We start from the raw sequence: 19,777 nt of genomic DNA, 5'->3' as shown, positions 1-19,777 counted from the left end.
GAGCCTATGTTCATAAATAATTATGAAAGTAAATATTAATTTTGATTCTAATTAATTTTTCGTATTGAGAATTAGAATTACCTTACTCACTTAGAATCTCAATTTAATTAAATTAAATGTACTATTAAATTATAGAGTTATCAGGTAAAATAAATTAAATATAGAGCATGAATTAACACTGAAAAAATTGGAATAGTGCTAGAGTACTTTGCTTTGTTTGTCTTTATAAGAGCCTTGTTAAAAATCAGCTACATCTCAAGGACATTTTACAGTTGATAAAGAGAGTGCAATTGAAAAATTACTACAGTTATATCCATTATCATTACATAGTTATCATACATTAGTTAAGAATTTCAGGAATGCAAATGTCTTGATATGGGTTTTCAAAAATTAATTTGATAGAATATGCTAAGTTGAAAGGGACCCATACAGATCATTGAGGTCAAGTCCTGACTCTGCACAGGACACCCAAAGAATGACACCATGTGCCTGAGACCATTGTCCAAATGCTTCTTGAACTCTGTCAGGCTTGTGTTGTGATCACTTCCCTGGGGAACCTGTTCCAGGGCTCAGCCACCCCCTAGCTGGAAACCTTTTCCAGGTATCTACCCTAAACCTCCCCTGACTCATCTTCATGGCATTTCCATGAGTCCTGTCACTGGTCAGGGTGGAGATCGGTACCTGGCCCTCTCACTTCTCCTTGTGAGGATGCAGTGAGGTCACCCCTCAGTCTCCTCTTCTCCAGGCTGAACAAATCAAATTACCTCAGCCACTCTTCATATGGCTTCCCCTCAAGGCCCTTCACCATCCTGGTGGCCCTCCTTTGGACACTCTCCAATAGCTTGATGTCTTCTTTATATTATGGCACCCAAAACTGCCCCCAGCACTCGAGGTGAGGCTTCCCCAGTGCAGAGCAAAGCGGGTCAACTCCCTCCCTTGCCCGGCTGGTGATGCTGTGCCTGATGCACCCCAGGACACATTGGCCCTCTTGGCTGCCAGGGCACTGCTGACTCATGTCCAACTTGCCATTGACCAGGACCCCCAGGTCCCTTTCTGCAGCTCTGCTCTGCAGCCTCTCCTTCCCCAGTTTGTCTGTACATCCAGGATTGTCCCATCCCAGGTGCAGAATCTGGCACTTTCCCATGTTGAACTTCATATGGGTGGTGGCTGCCTATATGTCTAATTTGTCTCCATCTCTCTGCCTTCAAAGGAATCAGCAACTCCGCCCAGTTTTATATCGTCTGCAAACTTGCTCTATGTGCATTTCAGTCCTGTGTCCAAATCCTTAATGGAGATGTTGAAGAGCATAGGTTCTAAGATGGAGCCCTGCAGTTCCCCACTAGGGCTCCTTCTACCAACCAACCATGTCTTGCCTGCAAGTGTAGGTCATGACTGCACTCCTGCCATTCTCCTGCATATTCTGGGCACTGCCTGTACAAACCAACAGCTCCATGTTTATGCCATTTGGACTTCCACAAGCTTCCAGTACTAGAGACAGGACTTCTAGATGAGCCTGGCAAACACCACTGTCATCAAGCAGTCTATTGCAAGTGAACTTGGTACCAGTTAAGACAACAAATTTAGGGTTCCCTCTGCTCCAGGAGGGGTGATTCCTTGGTATAGCTATAAACAGCAAAACTAATTCTAATGTATATTAAGAACACAATAATCCCAGTACCCACCTAACCCTCAGACAAATCTGTTAATTAACAAAGCAAATAAATGCATGAAACTGTATTTGAGTTACTCTACACAAGAGTAGCAATGGCTGCCTGAGTAGCAACTGAGTCCTGAACTACATATTGTGGCAGGTAGGGGAAGAAACATGTTGACTTTTTCATCTACTGCACAGATAAAAGGTTATAGTTTTATTAGTTTAGAGTCTGAGATAGATTGTATATTTTTTCCTGTCATTTTTTTCCTCAGAAAAATCTCTGGAGGGTGACCTTTCCTCCTCCACATACCCTTTCTAATTCTTACTTTTTGAAAATTTCATAATCTATTCTATGCTTTTCTTTATCTTTAAAATGCTCCCTATAAGAACTCAAATGCCATGTTTCTATAGTAAAATGGTACTATGTTGCAATGATTGATTTGACCACCTTTAAACCTTAGGAGAAAAAAATTTAAAAATCACAAGAATGAAAAAAGCATCCTAAAATATTCCATCAACAGCACAGTTCTATTCTTGCCAACATAAGGTTTTGCATTTTATCCCTAAAAGATTGAGAAAAAATCCAAATTGAAATTATTAAAAAAAAAAAAAAAAAAATTACTTCCATCAAGACAAATGAGATCCAATTCCAAACCCACTATTTTTAACGTACCAAGAAGTTTGAGTTTCAGGGTGGAGTTTGAAAGATTGGCTTGCTATACACTGTGCTAGCAGTTCTATCTGTAGCAATTTCTATTACAACTACAGCTCGCAAGCACTCAGTGAGCACATTCACTTGTACAGTGTCCCAGTTATTCCATAAGACACATTATCTGGCAGAAACATCTTCAGAACACACTACAAAAATTACAAAAATATCAAAAAACAAGACTGTTTATGGCTCTTATGTGCCAAGGAGTGGGAAACAGAAATCATACACAATCAATACTGTTTCCTAAATCTGCAGCATAACTCCTAAATAGCTGAGTTGTTCTGCTAAAATTAGTGTTTTACAGCAAGAGACTGCTAAATAAGAGACAGAATGTGATGGGTCATTTAGCTGAGGGTGCTATGTAATGAAACTATACAGAGTACTAGATTTTTCAGTCTTGTTTTCAGAAAATTTAGATTCAATGTCAGATTAAAAAAAGGACAAAGCCCATTCTACTGCAGATATTTTGAACATTTCACTGGTCTATATGAACCTTTAGCCTCAAAATATTACAGACTTGACCTCCAGCTATTTTACTGTTAAAATATCTGTTAATATTGCTTGCATTATATTATCAGAATATTATAGAAAGTGAGCATGCATCTCGGCCAATGTGCTACTGCTGACAAAGTAAAGAGCACATTAAGATGCTAGAGGTGTTGTACAATGCAGACATTTATACAAAGATTACAGAAGCCAATTGAAAGGTTTCCAGTTAAAATTACTTGTATCATTAATAGAGAACTTCTAGTCAATAAAATCAGGTCTATATTATTTTCTCAGCTACTGAGATACTCGGCACAAGAATGGTCACACTAATATATTTCAAATATATTTTTTAAATTTACTTTTGTATTTTTTTTTTTTGCTAGATCAACTTAAAACTGTAGTTTCAGGATACAGGCCATTGCCAAACTGGTGAACTACCACAGCTGTACAACATACAGCATCAGGAGAAAGTCAAACATATACATTATGGTGGCATACAACTAATTTATGCTGCTTGAAAAGTTTTCTAGCTCCTGAGCAAAATAATGATGGGGGAGTTAGTATCCTGTCTTCTACAGATGAGGCTTTTTTTTTGTTACCTTCATCCTTCCAATAAAAACTAAAGCCTATTACAAAAAAGCAGTTTCTTTTAACAAAAATTAATTTTCACAGCAGTCCTCAGGTATGAGCAGCAGAGGAACTCATTTGAACAAATGCAACAAGATGTTCTTTCAGCTGTGTTTTTTCCCCCATTCCTGAACCTGACACACGCATTTTACTGCTGTTTGACAAATTACACCATAGCATACAACACAGACAAATTTCAGATACATGAGTCTGCTCCTACAGAAATTTCTAACTGGAAGCCTTTTTCCTCCTTTGTTTCTTTCAACATTCCCAAGTAATTGTTTTCCTAAAACAGTACACAAGTCTGAATGACAACATTATTCAGAGTTTTTGTTTTGGTAGAATTGCTTTTAGTTTAAGTCTACTAATATGTACTGCTGTATAAAAGCTTTTGCTAGCCTATCATCTGTAGGTAAAAATGTGACAACATAGATCCATAACTGGGGCCTTTTACATGGAGCAGCCAAAGTGGTCTTTCATTAGAGAGACAAACATCTATAGCAACTATAATAAGCAACTAGATAGCATTCACTTTCCTCAGCAAATTTTAAAGAGATTGTCCTTGAGTGTCCATTGCTGCTTGGGAAAAACAAAAAGAAATGTGTAGAGTGGAAACATTGTGTTCAGTAAAATCAAAGAAAGGCCAGGGAAGTCTCAATTACTTAGTCTAATTTCCTTCATTATTTCAGCTTTTGTTTTTCTGGCTAATACTTTATGACTAAAGTATAATATCAAGTTTTAATGATAATGGCAGATTAGTTTAAATTTGCTTCCTCTTTGACCTGACGCTGTATTAAAACTTGGATATATTTTATTGCCCAAGTCAAAGCCTACATTGAGAACTATAAGTGACCTGTTTGCTGAAGTACATCAATACCTTAAGATCCTGGGCCAGACCATAGATGTTTCTCACTTGCCAGACTGCCCAGGATATGACACAGATCCAGAGCAGTGCTAAAAGGATTAAAACAGCCTGATATAGAACAGATATTTTTAGCTTGGAGGAAATTATTCAGCAGCAGAAGCTATAGTAGAAAAGGCACCTACTCAAAGGGGCAGAGGTACTTGATTACTAAACTTGATCTCCTCTATAGCTAATACCCATAAGACTGTGAAAAGAGTTTAAGAAAGTGCATAACCCTCCTCAAGCAGCACATTGGAACACCCAGAATATCACCAGCTGTGTGGGCAGAAAAACTTTTCATCTGGGTTGTCATATTAAGTGTTACTGATACAAAACAGTTGAGCCATGTTCCTGCTGTCACACTGAGAAATAAGTTGAAATAGAGGAAAACGGCAAGGTATGAAACTCATAACTGCAAGGAAATGAAAAGCCTCCCAAAACCACAGAGTCTCAGTTCAGTGTTCAGTAGAAAACGCCCCTCTTTACAGGTGACCAGCTGCTGTACACTTCCCTGTGGTATAAAACACAGCTATTAAGTAAATGCAGTTTGGCAGAGGGAGGCTCCAACCAGTCTGCACATGCTGAGACACTCAAATCATTTGTGTTTCATTAGAAGGCTTTTAAGCTGGTTTTGGCATACCCATGGAGTTATAGTCACAGAAACCCTTCTCTGGACAGTACAGGCAGCATGTGAAAGGTCAGTAGATTTCAGTATGAATGGCAGTGAGGCTGGTATCCTGAAACAGTACACAGAACAGTAAGGCTCTCCAGATGCTCAGAGAAGGGTAAGAATCTCAGGTAAAAAAAAAATTATAAAAAATATGACATTATTTGGTACCCTCAGGTTTGAGCCAAAGCTACTGACATTAAAAAAAGAAATTAAAAAATGTTGAAATAAATGTGTATCTTAGCAGGCCCTGTCATTCAATCAGTGCTGCAGAAAGGTTTTGCAGCCAGAAGGATTCACCCAAATGGTATTATGTAATTAAAGGTGCAGATGTCAAGACAAGGTGGTCCTTATCCTCTTTCACCTTCACATTGCTTGAATGTGCAAAAGGTATTCCATAAAGAAGTACAACTCAAAGAAAAATTCCTTGTTCTTTATTGAAAGTTTGATTGCACTTAGAAAAGAGAATATTCTTTTATTAATTCTAGATAGATGAACTGCTGATAGATGAGTTGACTCAAGATGACTTAACAGCCAATTACTGGTTAGAGATGGAATAGCATCTACAGTGCATGACAGAGGTTGTTAATGAGTTACATCCCTGAAAAAAATTCATGAGCCAGATGTTCAGAAAACACTACTTGTATTATAAGGACTTAAACAAGGACTTTTAAAGCACTCTTCTTTACTCTTCCTTACTGCTTGCTTTTTAAGAGTTACAAGGTTTCATTTTCAGTATACAACTTGAGAAAGAAAAAACATTTCCTTATTTCCCTTGCTAATTATTCTGTGATGCCATAGATGGTATCAATCAGAAGAAAGTCAGTAGCAAAGGAACATTTAATGACAAGCATGACATCTGAATGCACATGGTCCTGTACATAGATGGCATGGCATAGAAAGTAACTTGATAAGTGGAAAAAAAAAGAAGAAGCGAGAGTAGCTATTGCAATAGTACTTTAAAGAAGTGTTTGCATTTGCTTTCAATGAACACCTTTTGGAAAAGATAAGGTATCTGAAAGGACACCTTTCCCTATTCTTTGACCTAGTTACACAAAGCTAAAGTTTCCCTTAGTGGGAAAAAACACAGAGGAAACAAGTTTGAAAGCATTTTCTTCAAATCATGTTGAATAAGTCTTTGGTTTAATCACTTTTTTTAAATTATGAACTATCCAATGAGTGTGATTGTTATGGCAAACATCTATACTTCCTTAATTTCTAAAAGGATTCAAAGCTCCTGACAAACTAATCTCCTGGGATATGTGGGAGATCACAGGGGTGGGAAGAAAATGACTGGGGGAGAGAATATTTCCTTGGAAATTACCCCAGAGCTTCAGTTTGATGTGAATCCAATTATTGTTCAGTATCAAACAACAGCTAATTTTTTTAGTAATTAAAGGGAAGATATTATTGTGTACCACACTCAGAAATATTTATCCTCATCTTCCTTATAAGACAACTAAATAATGACAGAAAATATCATAAGGAAAAGAAATTAAAAGATGAACAAAGAAATAAAGAGCAAAGAAAAAGTTTCAAGTTAAAATATAAGCCAACTTTAAATGAATGAAAATTAAATGGCTTTGAATGAAATTATAAGATGTACATTTCAAAATTCAGTGTAAATTTTCTTTCTGAATGAGGGAGACAGTAGGAAGAGTGTACTGAAAGAGGAGCAGACAACCAGCCCTAAAATTAACTCATTTCACATTATGCACTTGAACACATGCAGCTTATTGGAGAAGATCAATAATGAACATGGATTGAGCATCAGTTCTAGATATAATATATGGATTTTCAGTATTTCTTTGTTCAGGTGTGGCATTTTGTGTTTTCTGAACCTCAATGTTTAATGTCAAAGCATTGTTAAAAATCTATAAATCACCCATCTGAGAGAAGCACAGTGCTATCAGCCCCACCTATCATTTGCTAAGATGACTGTCAGCTTTATGAGTCTCCTTTACTCCTCTTTCTACACCTAAAAAAGCAGAAGTCTTAGAACTCATTTAATCATGATATAAGTTAATTATGGCAATTAACATGAGGATACACTTGATTGTGAAGACACTGTGGCATCCAGTCTGACAGAAACTAGCATCTGTTCCATTACCCACTGTAAATTACATCCTCAGGATAAAACAACAGGTGAGACCTTCATCATAAAAATCCCTCTTCTCTTTTAATCACTAGTGGTATATTTCCATACATCCATTCCAGATGCACATATGTAGAGACATAAATACATACATAAATATCTATGTATATACATATTTATGCATACACATGCATATTTACGTACACTGAGCAAAGAGAACTTCTCCTTTCATTTGTAGAGGGTTAAAAGTTTTTGCATTCTGTAACTTATGAGTTTTAGTTATATTGCACTATTTGCATGGTGACATTCAAGAATGGCCCATCTTAGGATTCAATAACAAAAATATTTTGTGCACTCACTCAGAGTCAATGCAAGCTCACTAGCATGCTCCAGTTAGCTGGCTCCTTATCTCCACAACAGATGATGAAATTGGGCAAATTTTGTTTGGCAGATGTAATGAAACTCTCAACACATTTTGGTTTGTGTTTTGGTTGGCTCAGTTTTTGGTTGGTTTTTTTTTTTTTTTTGGTGGGTTTTTCTTGGTGGGGGGGGAAGGGGGCGGGTTGGTTGTTGTTGCTGGTTTGTTTTTTTTTTCCCCAATAATGATAGCTCCTGTAGAAAGTGCTGGCTTTGTTGCATTTAATGTTTATTTTCAAATGAGAAATAGGTGATTGATAAAGAAGCCATTCTAAGCCAAAGTGCATATGAGTTCTCTATTTCTCCATCTGTTCCTAGAAGAAAAATTTAGTAAGCTTCCAATATCATATTAATAGATCCATTATCACATGATTTTTAATAAAACTGCAGTTTTGAAAGCCTTTCCAAATACTTTTCAGAGGATACTCATAAAGCTCTCTTCTCAGAAACACTCTCAAGTGCTTGTATGAAATGTCAGTCCACAGTTTTTATACATGGTTGGACCACCAAATAAGGTATTTCCAAATGAGAAGTGTTGCCTGTCAGTTGCATAGGCTGGTTTTGTTAGCTCAAGTCCCAGGAGCCTGAGACAATGAACCATCCATTTTAATGACACCCCATGATACTCTACTACATGCAATTACAGGACTCTTTCTGACAAGGCCCCAGGGCATCAAAGCAATCATTATGAAATCTGGGAAGTTACTAATATTACTATAGAATTATTGCGTGTAACAGGTAAAAGTACAAACAAATCCAGGTGGTTGCTGGGATGAAATTCTTCCTTTCAGGTTCCAAGAGCAGTTTGCACTATAGATCTAGTGCTGGGTGCCAGGTGAATGTTCTGACCTATGTGCACTGCCACACCTGGAGGCCTTAGGTTTGGTTAAAACAAAAATTACCCTGCATCAGGCATTTTACACTTCACACACACGATGATTGTTGGTTCACTGCACAGGCAAGAACTCAATTGGCTCAATACCAGCTGTATTCCACATACTAAGTCACATTTCACTAACAGCATAAGATGTTTTATCTGAGAAGAAATACAGCAAAATCATTGGCCAAATGGCATCACAGTGGTTTATAGCCTAGAATATACCTAAGTAAACAAACCAGCTAGAACAAAAGAGCTGGCTTCATCATCACCTTCATGTATATATCATTACACAAATCAGGTCTGGAGTAGACATCACTGTAACAACAGTATTCCCTTCTACATACAATGTGTAGTAAAATGTGTAGAGAATGCACAACTGGAGGCAGATTTAAGGTTATACTGACAGCTAGAAGAACTAAGATTTCCCTCACTGTAGATAACCAGAGTCTAAGACAGCCATATTAATTTAAAATACTTGGTATGCAGCGCACGTGTGTTGTGTAGTATGCATATATATAAAAGCACCTTGAAGCTTATACTTTGATACAAAATATTTATAAGAGAATTTTGTGCTCACTCTTTCTTTGATGATCCCGATATGAAGGTATTTCATGATTAGATAATCTGCATCTTTTGTTCAAAATGTTGATTTGCCAACGATTCTAAAAAACAGCAGTTTGGTAGTACTTTTCAGGTACCTTCTTAAAATTCTGCTGATAAATTTCTTCCCTGAAGTGAATGGTTTTTTTGCTCAAGTGGGCAATGAAACTAGTAGCTGTGGGATAAAGGACTTTAGTCCCATTAGCAAAAAGATACTGCTTTAACGATTGGGGGGGGGGGGGAGGGGAACTACTGCTATAAGATACCTTCATCCATAAAATAAAGAAGTAGAATAGGTGTAACTTTTTCCATTAAAATGTAAACTAACACTGCATAGTAATTACGCTTGAGTTTTGCAATGAGATAGCTGAGTTTTAAATAAGACTGTAAGATTAAGAATAAATTTTACAATAGTATTAACAGAACAGCAATTGAATAGGTACAATTCAAGTATAGAAACTACCCACTGGCCTCCAAGGGAGACAAAATTAACTACAGCAAGGAGGAACCTGTGAAAAGGGAGCCTTGATTATCCAAGCACACACTGGCCATCTGATCACAGATGCTGGCTATATGTAGCAAAATTATTTGGATAATCATAGTATTGGTTGCTGGCATATGTTTCATTAAACAAACCTTTGGCTTGTGAACAGGCTGTTAAGAGAACCTGTCAGAACTGAAATGGAGATACCTGAATGCTTAAAAGGGGTGGCAAAACTTAATGAAAGAGAATTAGTTGCAACACATAAGACAAATACCAGTTAAACTAGAAAGGCCCTTGATAGCTTAGCTCCAAAAGACACAAGGTAATGTCAAACCAATGCAGGCAATTCAGCAAAGTGGCATCTTTTGAAATTCAGCAGTGGACTAAACTTTTTTTAAAGACAAGCATAACATTTATGAAATAAAACAAGGTTCCTTCTTATGAAGTCTTTCTGAAGAAGGGAAAACCCAGCATTTAGAATCATGTCTATTGTCTCAGAAATTGAATGAGTTAATTAAATATTTGGGATAGTAGGTGTCTAAGTAAAATTCTCAGCAGAATGAGCTGTGTATGTTATCTTCACTCAACTGTATTTAGCATTGGTGGTAATTGTTGATTTAATTCAGCAGAGAAGACATTACTTCAGTGAAAGTATGTCACTCTTTCTTTTTCTTTGTAAAGATACCATTTGCACATTTTGGTAAACATGTTTTATGTAGACATTTTGCATCTGGACTAAAACATTCACCTGTCCCTTCCCTCCTACTCTGGAAACAGAGTGTAAGTTAAAGTAGTACAACCTTTGAGATTTAGTCAGCCTCTAAATTCTGGATCAGTATTGTCTTGTTTTCCTGGAACACGTTCTCTTTATGCACCAAATAATTTTACCAAGTTTGGGCACACAGAGGTTCTTCTCTGGACTCTCCGCCAACACAATTTTACTCTATGATATAGTTCTCAAATTAAATTGTTTGGAATATTTGTGCAGAGAAGCCTTTATGCTATATTAGTCCACTTTCTTCAAGACAATATTCCTGCCATAAAAGAAGCTTATCTGCAGTTGTCCTAAAAAAAACCCAATAAAATCCAGAAGTGATTACATAAATTACTGAATTAGTGCCTATATAGACATATTGATACCACTGCCAAGAAGAGTAATGTACGTGTAGAAATAATTTCTTGTAGATGATAAAAAAGCAACCTTCAAATGGTCTGGGATTCATTTCAGAGGAGTACAGATCCTACAGAAATAAAAAGAAGTCTATCTAATTCTGCTGAATGGATTGTCAATACAAGTTGAAAGAAATACAGCACTTTTGCATGCTTAAACAGTTTGTTGTGGCAACCTGAAATGTTTTGACATTTTTAGCTCATGGTTCTCTAATTGCTTTATCATCAGATGAGGTACAGCTGCAAATTCAGAGGGATCTACCACTGCATCAGCCATTATGGACTCCAGCCATGTGCTCTTATGCCAAATTGGTAGTCAAACACTCCCTACTGGCGGGATATGACAGTTACCACTTGATCCAAATGATCTTTAATTGTCACGTTGCAGCACATTGATCATGCAAAACTTGCTGGAGTGCTCTAACTTGTCATTGTGCTTGGCATAAAGCACTGTCATTATAGTTTGTTACTATTCAAACACGGTATAAGGTGTCATTTTTATTTTCTTCCAAGAAGCTGATGAGCCTGGGCACCAAAGCTGCCTGGGCACCAGCATGGCCTACTGCACAAATCATCAGCATCTGCTGCTATCCCAGTGTCCTATGTCACAGAGGATTTCCTCAAGTTAATCCTTTTTGCAAACCTTTGTTTTCTTTCAGATTTCAGTAAAGAGCAGCTAATCTGTTTGTCCTTATATGAAGGTCTAATATCATCACTGTGACAAGCTAAACAAGTAGCTATTTTTATGACTCAAACGCTTGCCAGAAATTTTCTTCCTGTGCCTACCAGCGGGAGAAATATACCAGGCAAGCATCAAGAAAAGCTGTTCCTTAAGACTCCCTTGTTACCTTGTCATTACAGGTAGGTTTGCCCTGGTGCCCTAGATTTTGTCACCTTTATTTGATTCTGGGTTTACCAGTGAAACCACAGATTTTAGCACATTTGATTTAAGCTTTCATTGTGAAAAGAGCAGTTAAATAGCTCTAATCATCCATGTTACAATTACCAGCATGTTGTGAAATCTCATTCTTATAAGATACACTGATTTTTTTAAAAATATAACAGTTCATGAATAGCTCTTTAAAAAGTGACTAGTCAAAATATTTTTTCCTCTTAGATGGTTGAAATTAATAACACCATACCGCTCATAATGGTTATATGAAAAAATTACAAAGTTTAACTGAAATATCATCCTAACCATCCTGCATTCTAACGCATGCCTTGGTGACTTCCTTATCCCTACCATTTGGCAATAAGCAGTTAAGTATTTTGTTATTTCAAAAACAAGTACTCCACAGCTCAGAAAGTTGCAATCTTACACTAAGTAAGAAAAAAAAAGCTTCCTTACAAAGACGCTGTTTGAATTAGTATTTCAGACTGAGTTTCCAATGTCTAACTATAATTATTTCAGATAAGGGTGTCTAAAAAGCATAAAGTCAGAAGGCCAGGAGTCAAGTACTGCTGCTAGCTAGATCCAGAAAACAGTCTCTAAATATAGCACTTTGAATTCATTTAGTGCCTCCTGTCATGTCACCAGTCCTTTATGCTGGAAATTACTATTCTAGGGAAGAAAGTTTGCCAAATAGCCACTTCCTTTTTTTTTTTTTTCTTTAATAGACCTTGTTACTATTTCACACAAAAATCCCATGTTTTTTCTTTCAAGATCACACATTTAGCTACAATTTACTAAACACACTGTAAAGGGTACAGTCTTACATGAACATCAAATAAGAATCCACTTTTTTCTGTCACACATTGCTGAATGAATGGAAAGTGCCCGCAGCACTTTAGGATTAGAGCTATTTTATTTTGACCACTAAGGGGCCATTTGTGCTTTCTCCTGCTCCTCTTTCTTAACACACCTCCTCCCCACTGCTCTCCCGTCCTGTTGCTACTCCTCCAGGAGTGCCCAGTCTGACAGAGCCATGGCAGTCCTGGGGGCAAAGAAAGTGAGAGTAAAGTGGTTCCTTGCTTTAAGTATGCTGACACTCTCTGATCCAACACTTAAAAAATAAACATCAGCTTTTCCGAAACTGCTGTAATAAGTGCCACACAAGAGTGCAGACAGCCCTTATCAAATCAAGATAACAGTGAAACACCCGTGGTCACAGTGAATTAGAGGGGATGTTCATGGGTGAAGACACTTACTCTTGAGTAGTACAATAAAAATAAAATCTGATTTGACAGTTGTGTCTGCTTTTCACAGAACTGCTAAAACACCCTGAAGAGAAAAGATTTCTCCTGAACGACTGCTTCCATCTAAAGCTACTGAAGTAAAATCTTAAACAACAAAAAAAAAAAAAAACCAAAAAAAAAAAACACCACCTCTCACACACACTACTTACCCAGAAACAACAGGAAGAAAACCCACCCAAATAGGTAGAGTTTGGATTCCACTGCCTGCTGCAATTCCCATATAACCTTATCTAGCTACCGCTTTTTTTTCCTAAAGACACTGAATAAAAGCAGAAGTAAGACGCATCAGAGAAAACTGACACTGTTTCGTCAGCACCTAAGCTTAAAAAAAAGGCAGTTTATCATGTTAATGACTCCCCCGTCCCCCAACTTCCTAGTACACCATAAGGTCACAGAGAGGAGGCAAAACAAAAAGGAGTGCACTGTTTGTATAACAGCTACCTGAATAATCTTACAACAGAGAACAAATGCCTCCATCCATAGCATTGAGCAGCCACTCTAGACCTCCTGGGAGTCAAAGAAATCATTCCAGCAGACAAGAACTTCAAGTTAGGGATTTTACTCACCTCTTTGTGAGTTTTGCTGATTAAGCTGGGTCATGCCTTTCTTTAAATACAGGCATTTACATAAGGAAGCCAAGAGAGAGGACCGTGCATTTTCTTTGTGTTGTTCAAGACTCTTTCATATACTGACCTTTCCCCTAAAAATTAAGACCTAAATCCAGAAGTAACTGTTAACCACAAAATTATTCAGAGTGACACAGAAAAGTCGTCCTCAGAGAGAGAAAGTAAAACAAGTGAGAAAACACAAACCTTCTCCACTATTAGTAAAAACTGGCATTTTCTTCACTATCAAGTACTGACACAATTATGAAAAAATCAAAAGCACCGAGGCTTAATAGGGAACTTTGGCTTGCTTAAAGACCAGTAGCTGACAGCTTACCAAATATAGCCTGTACCTAGCAGATGCTCTAACAGAAGCTTTGCGTTTTAGTATTGACAGCAAACAACCTAGGATTCTCCCCATACACTAAAGCTTTACTTTCAAGCAGATTCAAACACTGCTAAAATATCAGAAGTTACAAACACTAAGTCTTTCACAGCTCTCAGTAGAAGTCTGATGCCCATATCTTACCCAGGTGTTTAATCCTCAAAAGGCTGAAGGCAGCTGTAAGGTACAGTCAGATACTCTGAAGATCACTAGAGAGAAAGACGTAACTATCACTGCAGCTGCTTTGGGCAGGAGTCTAAAGCCGACATGTTTCTTGCAACAGGGATGTAAAGAGATTTTTGGGTATTTGCAACCTCACTTGTACTGGAGAGTCCTGCATCAACAAGCGTAATTCATCTGCATAATCACTACAAGTCCAGTATGTCAGCTCAATCACACAGGCAGCAATTCTAAGAAAGACTCAGCTGCTGCATCTGCATAGCTCAATTATACACGAGCTGTACAGACAGCAGGCTTCACAAGTGCTGCTTAGCTTCACAGTGGCTGAGTGCCACAGAGCTCGCTGGGGGAAGGGGGAACATACACATGTAATACTGAGAAGAAAACTATCTCAGGTACAAAAAAGTCCAGGATTATGTTGGCAAATGAACATTAATTTCAGGGACATAGCTATAACATAGATTTAGGTTAAGAAAGAGGACAGGTTACTAGCAGTCCTTGTATCACTTAACATATTTAGACCTCATCCACAAATTAAGAGTACTTTAACTTACTTACCAGAACCCTGAATTTCATAGCTTGTGAAACTGTTGACAGTTAGTCCTTGAACTACTTCTCATTTAAAAAAACAAATAAATAAAACTCCAAACCACAAAAACCTTAGTTCTTTTTAATGCAGTAACTTCACCTTTGCTATTAAATTAGCTCCTTGCTTTTTTAACACTTTCCAGGAAGTTCTCTCCCCTAAACAGCTTCTAAATAACACACCAACTCACAATTTCACCTTCATTTGAAACTGGTGAAATTAATTAGACTCAAAGAGGTTAATTAGAATCAGATGCTGAAATTTCCTCTTTGGGCTTGTTTCTGCCATCACAGCAATGTAAGAGTGAAGTCATATTTGTAAAGAAAATTTGACCTGATCAGTATCTCCTCTTATGTTTCCTCCACCCCTATATAACTAAAGCATGGAAAGCTTGAAAATAAAAAAGCTTGGAAAAAAATGGTCCTGCTGAACAACATGCTGGCCATGAGCCAGCAACATACCCCTCTGGCAAATGTGGCCAACAGCCTCCTGGGCTGTTGAATATTGCTAACAGGTCAAAGTGGGGATCCTTCTCCTCTACTCAGCCCTGGTAAGACACATCTGGAGTGCTGGGTCTAGTGCTGGACTCCCTCATGCAAGAAGTAATTGGACATACTGGAGAAAAATCCAACAAAGGGCCACGAAGATGATTAAGGGACTGAACCATCTCTCATATGAGGCTCAGGTTGAGGGAGCTTGGAGTGCTCAGCCTGGAGAAGAGAAGGCACGGGGGGACCTCATCATGTATATAAAAATCTGATAGGGAAGATAAAAAAAGATAAAGGTGCACTCTTTTCAGCATTCCCCAGTGACAGGACAAGAGGTAATAGGCACAAATTAAAATGCAGAAAGTTCATTTTAAATATAATAAAATATTTTTCTTGTTAGGGTGGTCAAATACCAGCACAGGTTACCCAGAGAACTAGTGGAGTCTCCAACCTCACAGATATTCAAACCCTAACCAGGCATGGTTCCTAACCTACTCTAGCTGACCCTGCTTTGAGCAGGAGAAGATAAACTAGATGATATCATGAGGTCCTGGCTGACCTCCCTTGTTTTGTGATAACTCTGTAATGTGGTATTGTAACTTTGAAAAAACTCCTTCTGCAAAAACATAATAAATGCGAAATATTCCAAATATAACAAATCTTTATAGTTGCCAGAAAAAAAATATTTCTGCATACAGAGAACTGTTCTTTGAAGTATTTTTGTACCTTTTAAGGTAGAGAAGTCAAACAAGCATGATTTTAAAGGAAATGACAGAAAATGTCTATTTTCAAGCTTGTAAGGGAATATTAAATTTGCAGTCATATAATGAAAAAAGCTGTGTAACTAATAATCTTCTTTGAGTGTTGCAAACCAAGTTCACTCTTTCATAAAATCCCACTCTGCAAGGATTATTCCTTTATAGTGTGAAAATGCATTTAAACTTGCAATGCAAATATTCTTAAATATTCCTCTGAAAGGCTCTCTCAAGGTATTTCTGTGGTTGGGTTCCATTCTCTTATGTGTCCTATATCCTGTATAACCCAATTCTATTAATTACAGAAGGTAAAATAACAGCCAGTCTCGTGTTTAACCAGAGAAAAAGAAAAGACTTGAAGAAACAAACATGTTCAATGCTACAGCTAGATTGTAAGATTATGAGATGTGATTGAAGTTATTCTGGTTTTCACTTCATGATATCCATTAAATGTAGAACCATCTTGGGAAGCTGTGTCTTTTCAGAAATATATAAATAATCCCCCTGTACTACTACTGCTGTTGAATATTGATGTCTGAAAAAATAGTTTACTTCAGGAGAGAGCAATCCATAGTGTCCAAGACTCTAAGTAGCAGAGGCTAGTCAATTTTTCTCATTGAAGATACAGTCTGAACATTTGAAAATAAGCTCTAAAATAAGAAGAGGATGAAACTACCTATTCATAGACTTGTCAGGCTTTCATGTGTTTCAGCAGCAGAGGATAAATGACTTATTCCTGTCTCTATTGAGGTTACTGGCAAATTTCCCATTACCTTCAGTGAAGGGAGGGACTGTCACTGTGGGTCTCTGAGGATGAGAGTGATTCATAACAATAAAGCAATGTGGATCACTGTGCAAAAAGACCAAAGGAGTTGCATCAAGAACACACAGCGAGACACTTTGGTGTTCTTTCTCTCTGGAACCCTGTGTTGTTCACTGTCCCTTTTCCAGGGAAGCCAGTCTTCTTCAAAGCCTGAACGATACCTCACAGGCACACAATCCAAGATTCAAATATTTTGAGGGGGTGTCTGATGTCTTTCTTCTTTCCCTTTTCAAAAGAAATTAGCCATATCCAAATAAATAGCACTTGCATTTGGCCTCTAATTAAATTCATGCTTCACAGTAACCCTGTTGCCATGATGTTGTGTGCATTACCTTCCTACAGCCACCCTCCTAAAAACATTGCTGTGCATGGTGAGAAAGCAGACAGTGGCTCAACTAATTGCAATCCTGGTTTTACAGTTACTGAGGCTGAGGCAGTGCAGTTTGCTCTTTTGGAAAGCTGTGAAGCTTGTGTCCCACTAACATTTCTGATGTTTGCTTCTATCCAGGAGGATAAAATGCTTCCTTCTAGTGCCATTAGCCCAAGAGCTTCAGAAAATCTAGGAGCCTGATACAATGCCAGCATCATAAACTGCTATAAGGCATTTACAACAGAAGCAGACATGAGCTGTAGAGTTTCATACTGCTTTCCACATCAGTCTATGTGGAAATGCCAATGAAAGCCTACACATACCAGCTTCTGAAAGTACTCCAGTAAATACTTATACCTACAATTTAAAGGAGGGCATAAACTGTTTGCTTGTTTGATTTGAGAAAACATAGAATTTCAAATAGTGAGTTAATCTCCCTGAAGATAATTTGAGTTTATTTTAAAATTTAAATTACTAAGGGATAAACAAAATTCAGACTCTGTTATTTGTTTCCTTTTTTTTTTTTTCCTCTTATGTAGGGTTCAAATACGGAGGGTCAATAAAAAAATTTTAAAACTGCACACGTATATCAGGTTCTTTCCTGTGTTATTTATCACATCAGCATCAAAATTTACTCGTGCACTTCTTGGAAGTATTATTCTATGAAGGTTTTATTCTTGAAAGCTTTCTAAAATGTATTTAGTGGGGGGGGGGAAGGGATGACCACAATCAAGAGAGAACCCTACAAGAGATCTGTGATGATATTGCAGGGTCAACCAGAAGGTTGTACCTGCGCAAGGCAGACATCAGTCAGGGCAGGTCTCCAGCTGACTCCTATCAGTGGTGTAAAAAGAGGGTGAGTTCTTCATCAACCATCCTGACCAAGAAACACACCTTTTCTTCAGGGCAGTTTCTCTACAGATGTGCACCAGGCAACTGTGCCAGTATGATTAAACGTGGCTGCTGAGCAAAAACTATTTTGGAGCTTAAATAGGAATATTTAAGCCTATCATCACTTAGAAAGTATCTTTGCTGAGGAAATGCTTAGTAGCAATTCAGATATTACCAGAATAGAAATAAAAAGTTTCATTTGTTTCACTATGGCACTTGGTAATTAGCTTTTAAATCTTTCAAAGCTAAAATTTCCTTATTGCAATGCAATTACTATAGTTGTTATGTTATCCTCATTACAATGGAATTTCATTAACAATATCATCTAAAGCAGAAATTGTCTTACCACTTAAAGGTCAGTTACTTCCAAATTTGCATGTTCCATACAAAAAAAAAAAGATAATTTGAGGCCTGTTACAATTCCAGTTTTTAAAATATCTTAAGGTTCTGTGAAACTTACTTAATGAACAATTGGTTATTTGCTTTGGGTGGATGTACTGAACAAGAGTAAGAGACAATTTAATAGAAAATAGTTGATTTATGTTTACTGCAGTTTATATATGACATGTCCGTAAGCATCATTTGTACCTGGTAGAAGACAGCACTAGACCAGAATTCTAACAGGTATGTTTATAAGATTAGCATGCATTACCATTAAATAGATGTAGTAATTATATCTGTTAGTGCAAAAACTGAACTGTGAAGAAGGTGGGTTTTTTTCTAGCTAACTTATTTTGCATTTTTTTCAGTCCTGAAGTTAGAAAATTCAAGCTAAATTTTGAGACAATCTTCTTCACAAAGAAGTTCATATATCTGTTTTAAATCTTTAGATTGCTATGAGATACATCATGGTATGATTTTCTGAGTCTTAATTTCTTTCCTTTCCCCCTGACCTCTTTATTTCGTTCCTCCTTTTAGCAACTTTTGTTTTGCTTATGACAGAATGAAGCTCATGCAAGAAACTGTCAGAAAATTGAAAGGCAAAAGATTTTATTCAAACTCTTTTTTTATTATTGCTATTACATTCCTTGTAACTTATGAAATTTAGCTTCATTCTGAACAATTTATTAGCATATTGAAATGTAAAAGATTTTCTGTTAACTTAAAATGCCCAAAATCGCTTTATTTACTATCTGATAAAGTATTAGAAATTTAATTAATTTCACAGAGATATGCAGGAATGCATTATGCTCCCTTAATGTCTTGGGGGGCATTTAGAAAAGATTTTAAACAATTGGTGACTGAAAGAACCAAGAACATGGTCACTGCATATTGAAAACAAAGTTTGAAAAGAAATATTCATTAAGTTGGGTCAAAAACATTTTTTAAATCTGAACTACTTAGTTTCATTTCTCCCCTTTAAACTGCTTGTATGAAAAGCAGACTTTCCAAACAAAGGAAATTTTCAAGACATCTAGAAGCCAAAATATTTTGTTTCCAAAGTTCTGGAGAAGTCTATATGAAACCAAACAACTTACTGAAACAAACACAAATTAGATAAATATATTGTGTTAATAAATATTCCTTTTGCAAAAAAAATATTGTCATTGTTGTGCAAATATGGTTCTGCTTGTTAGTTCCATTGAACATAAGAATTTGTATCACTATTTATCTGCTCTGCAGTTTTATTTGAAGCAGTAAGGAAAAGCATATTGCATTCCTTCCAAAAATTTAAGTGAATGTAGACCTTATGCCTTTATTAATTTGGCAACTCATCCTGAATTATTTTTGATTACTTTTTATCTGTGAGCAACAACTAACACATAGACCAGTTTCAAAAACCAGCAAAGTGAGAACAG

The 19,777-nt window shown here is 37.0% G+C and overlaps 1 protein-coding gene across 14 annotated transcripts in view; it reads right to left on the bottom strand.

The window, feature by feature from the left end:
• The window catches only part of SGCZ (sarcoglycan zeta), a 346,473-nt gene extending 331,672 nt beyond the window's left edge, over positions 1-14,801 (bottom strand). For 10 of the 14 annotated variants that reach the window (XR_011150719.1, XM_069014020.1, XM_069014015.1 and 7 more), the window contains exon 1: positions 14,624-14,801. Coding sequence is in view for 6 of the 14 variants with exons in the window: in XM_069014020.1 (XP_068870121.1) it covers positions 14,624-14,641 (18 nt within the window). In the remaining 8 variants the exon portion in view is untranslated. Of the gene's footprint in view, positions 1-14,029; positions 14,095-14,623 lie in introns of all 14 variants that reach the window. The other 4 variants (XM_069014009.1, XM_069014010.1, XM_069014011.1 and 1 more) reach the window with 1 other exon arrangement.
• Positions 14,802-19,777: the final 4,976 nt, after the last annotated feature.

The sequence above is a fragment of the Aphelocoma coerulescens genome, chromosome 4, assembly GCF_041296385.1.
Source record: "Aphelocoma coerulescens isolate FSJ_1873_10779 chromosome 4, UR_Acoe_1.0, whole genome shotgun sequence".
Lineage (NCBI taxonomy): Eukaryota > Metazoa > Chordata > Aves > Passeriformes > Corvidae > Aphelocoma > Aphelocoma coerulescens.
The sequence above is the reverse complement of the archived record's forward strand: the minus strand, read 5'-3'. Positions and strand labels throughout refer to the sequence as shown.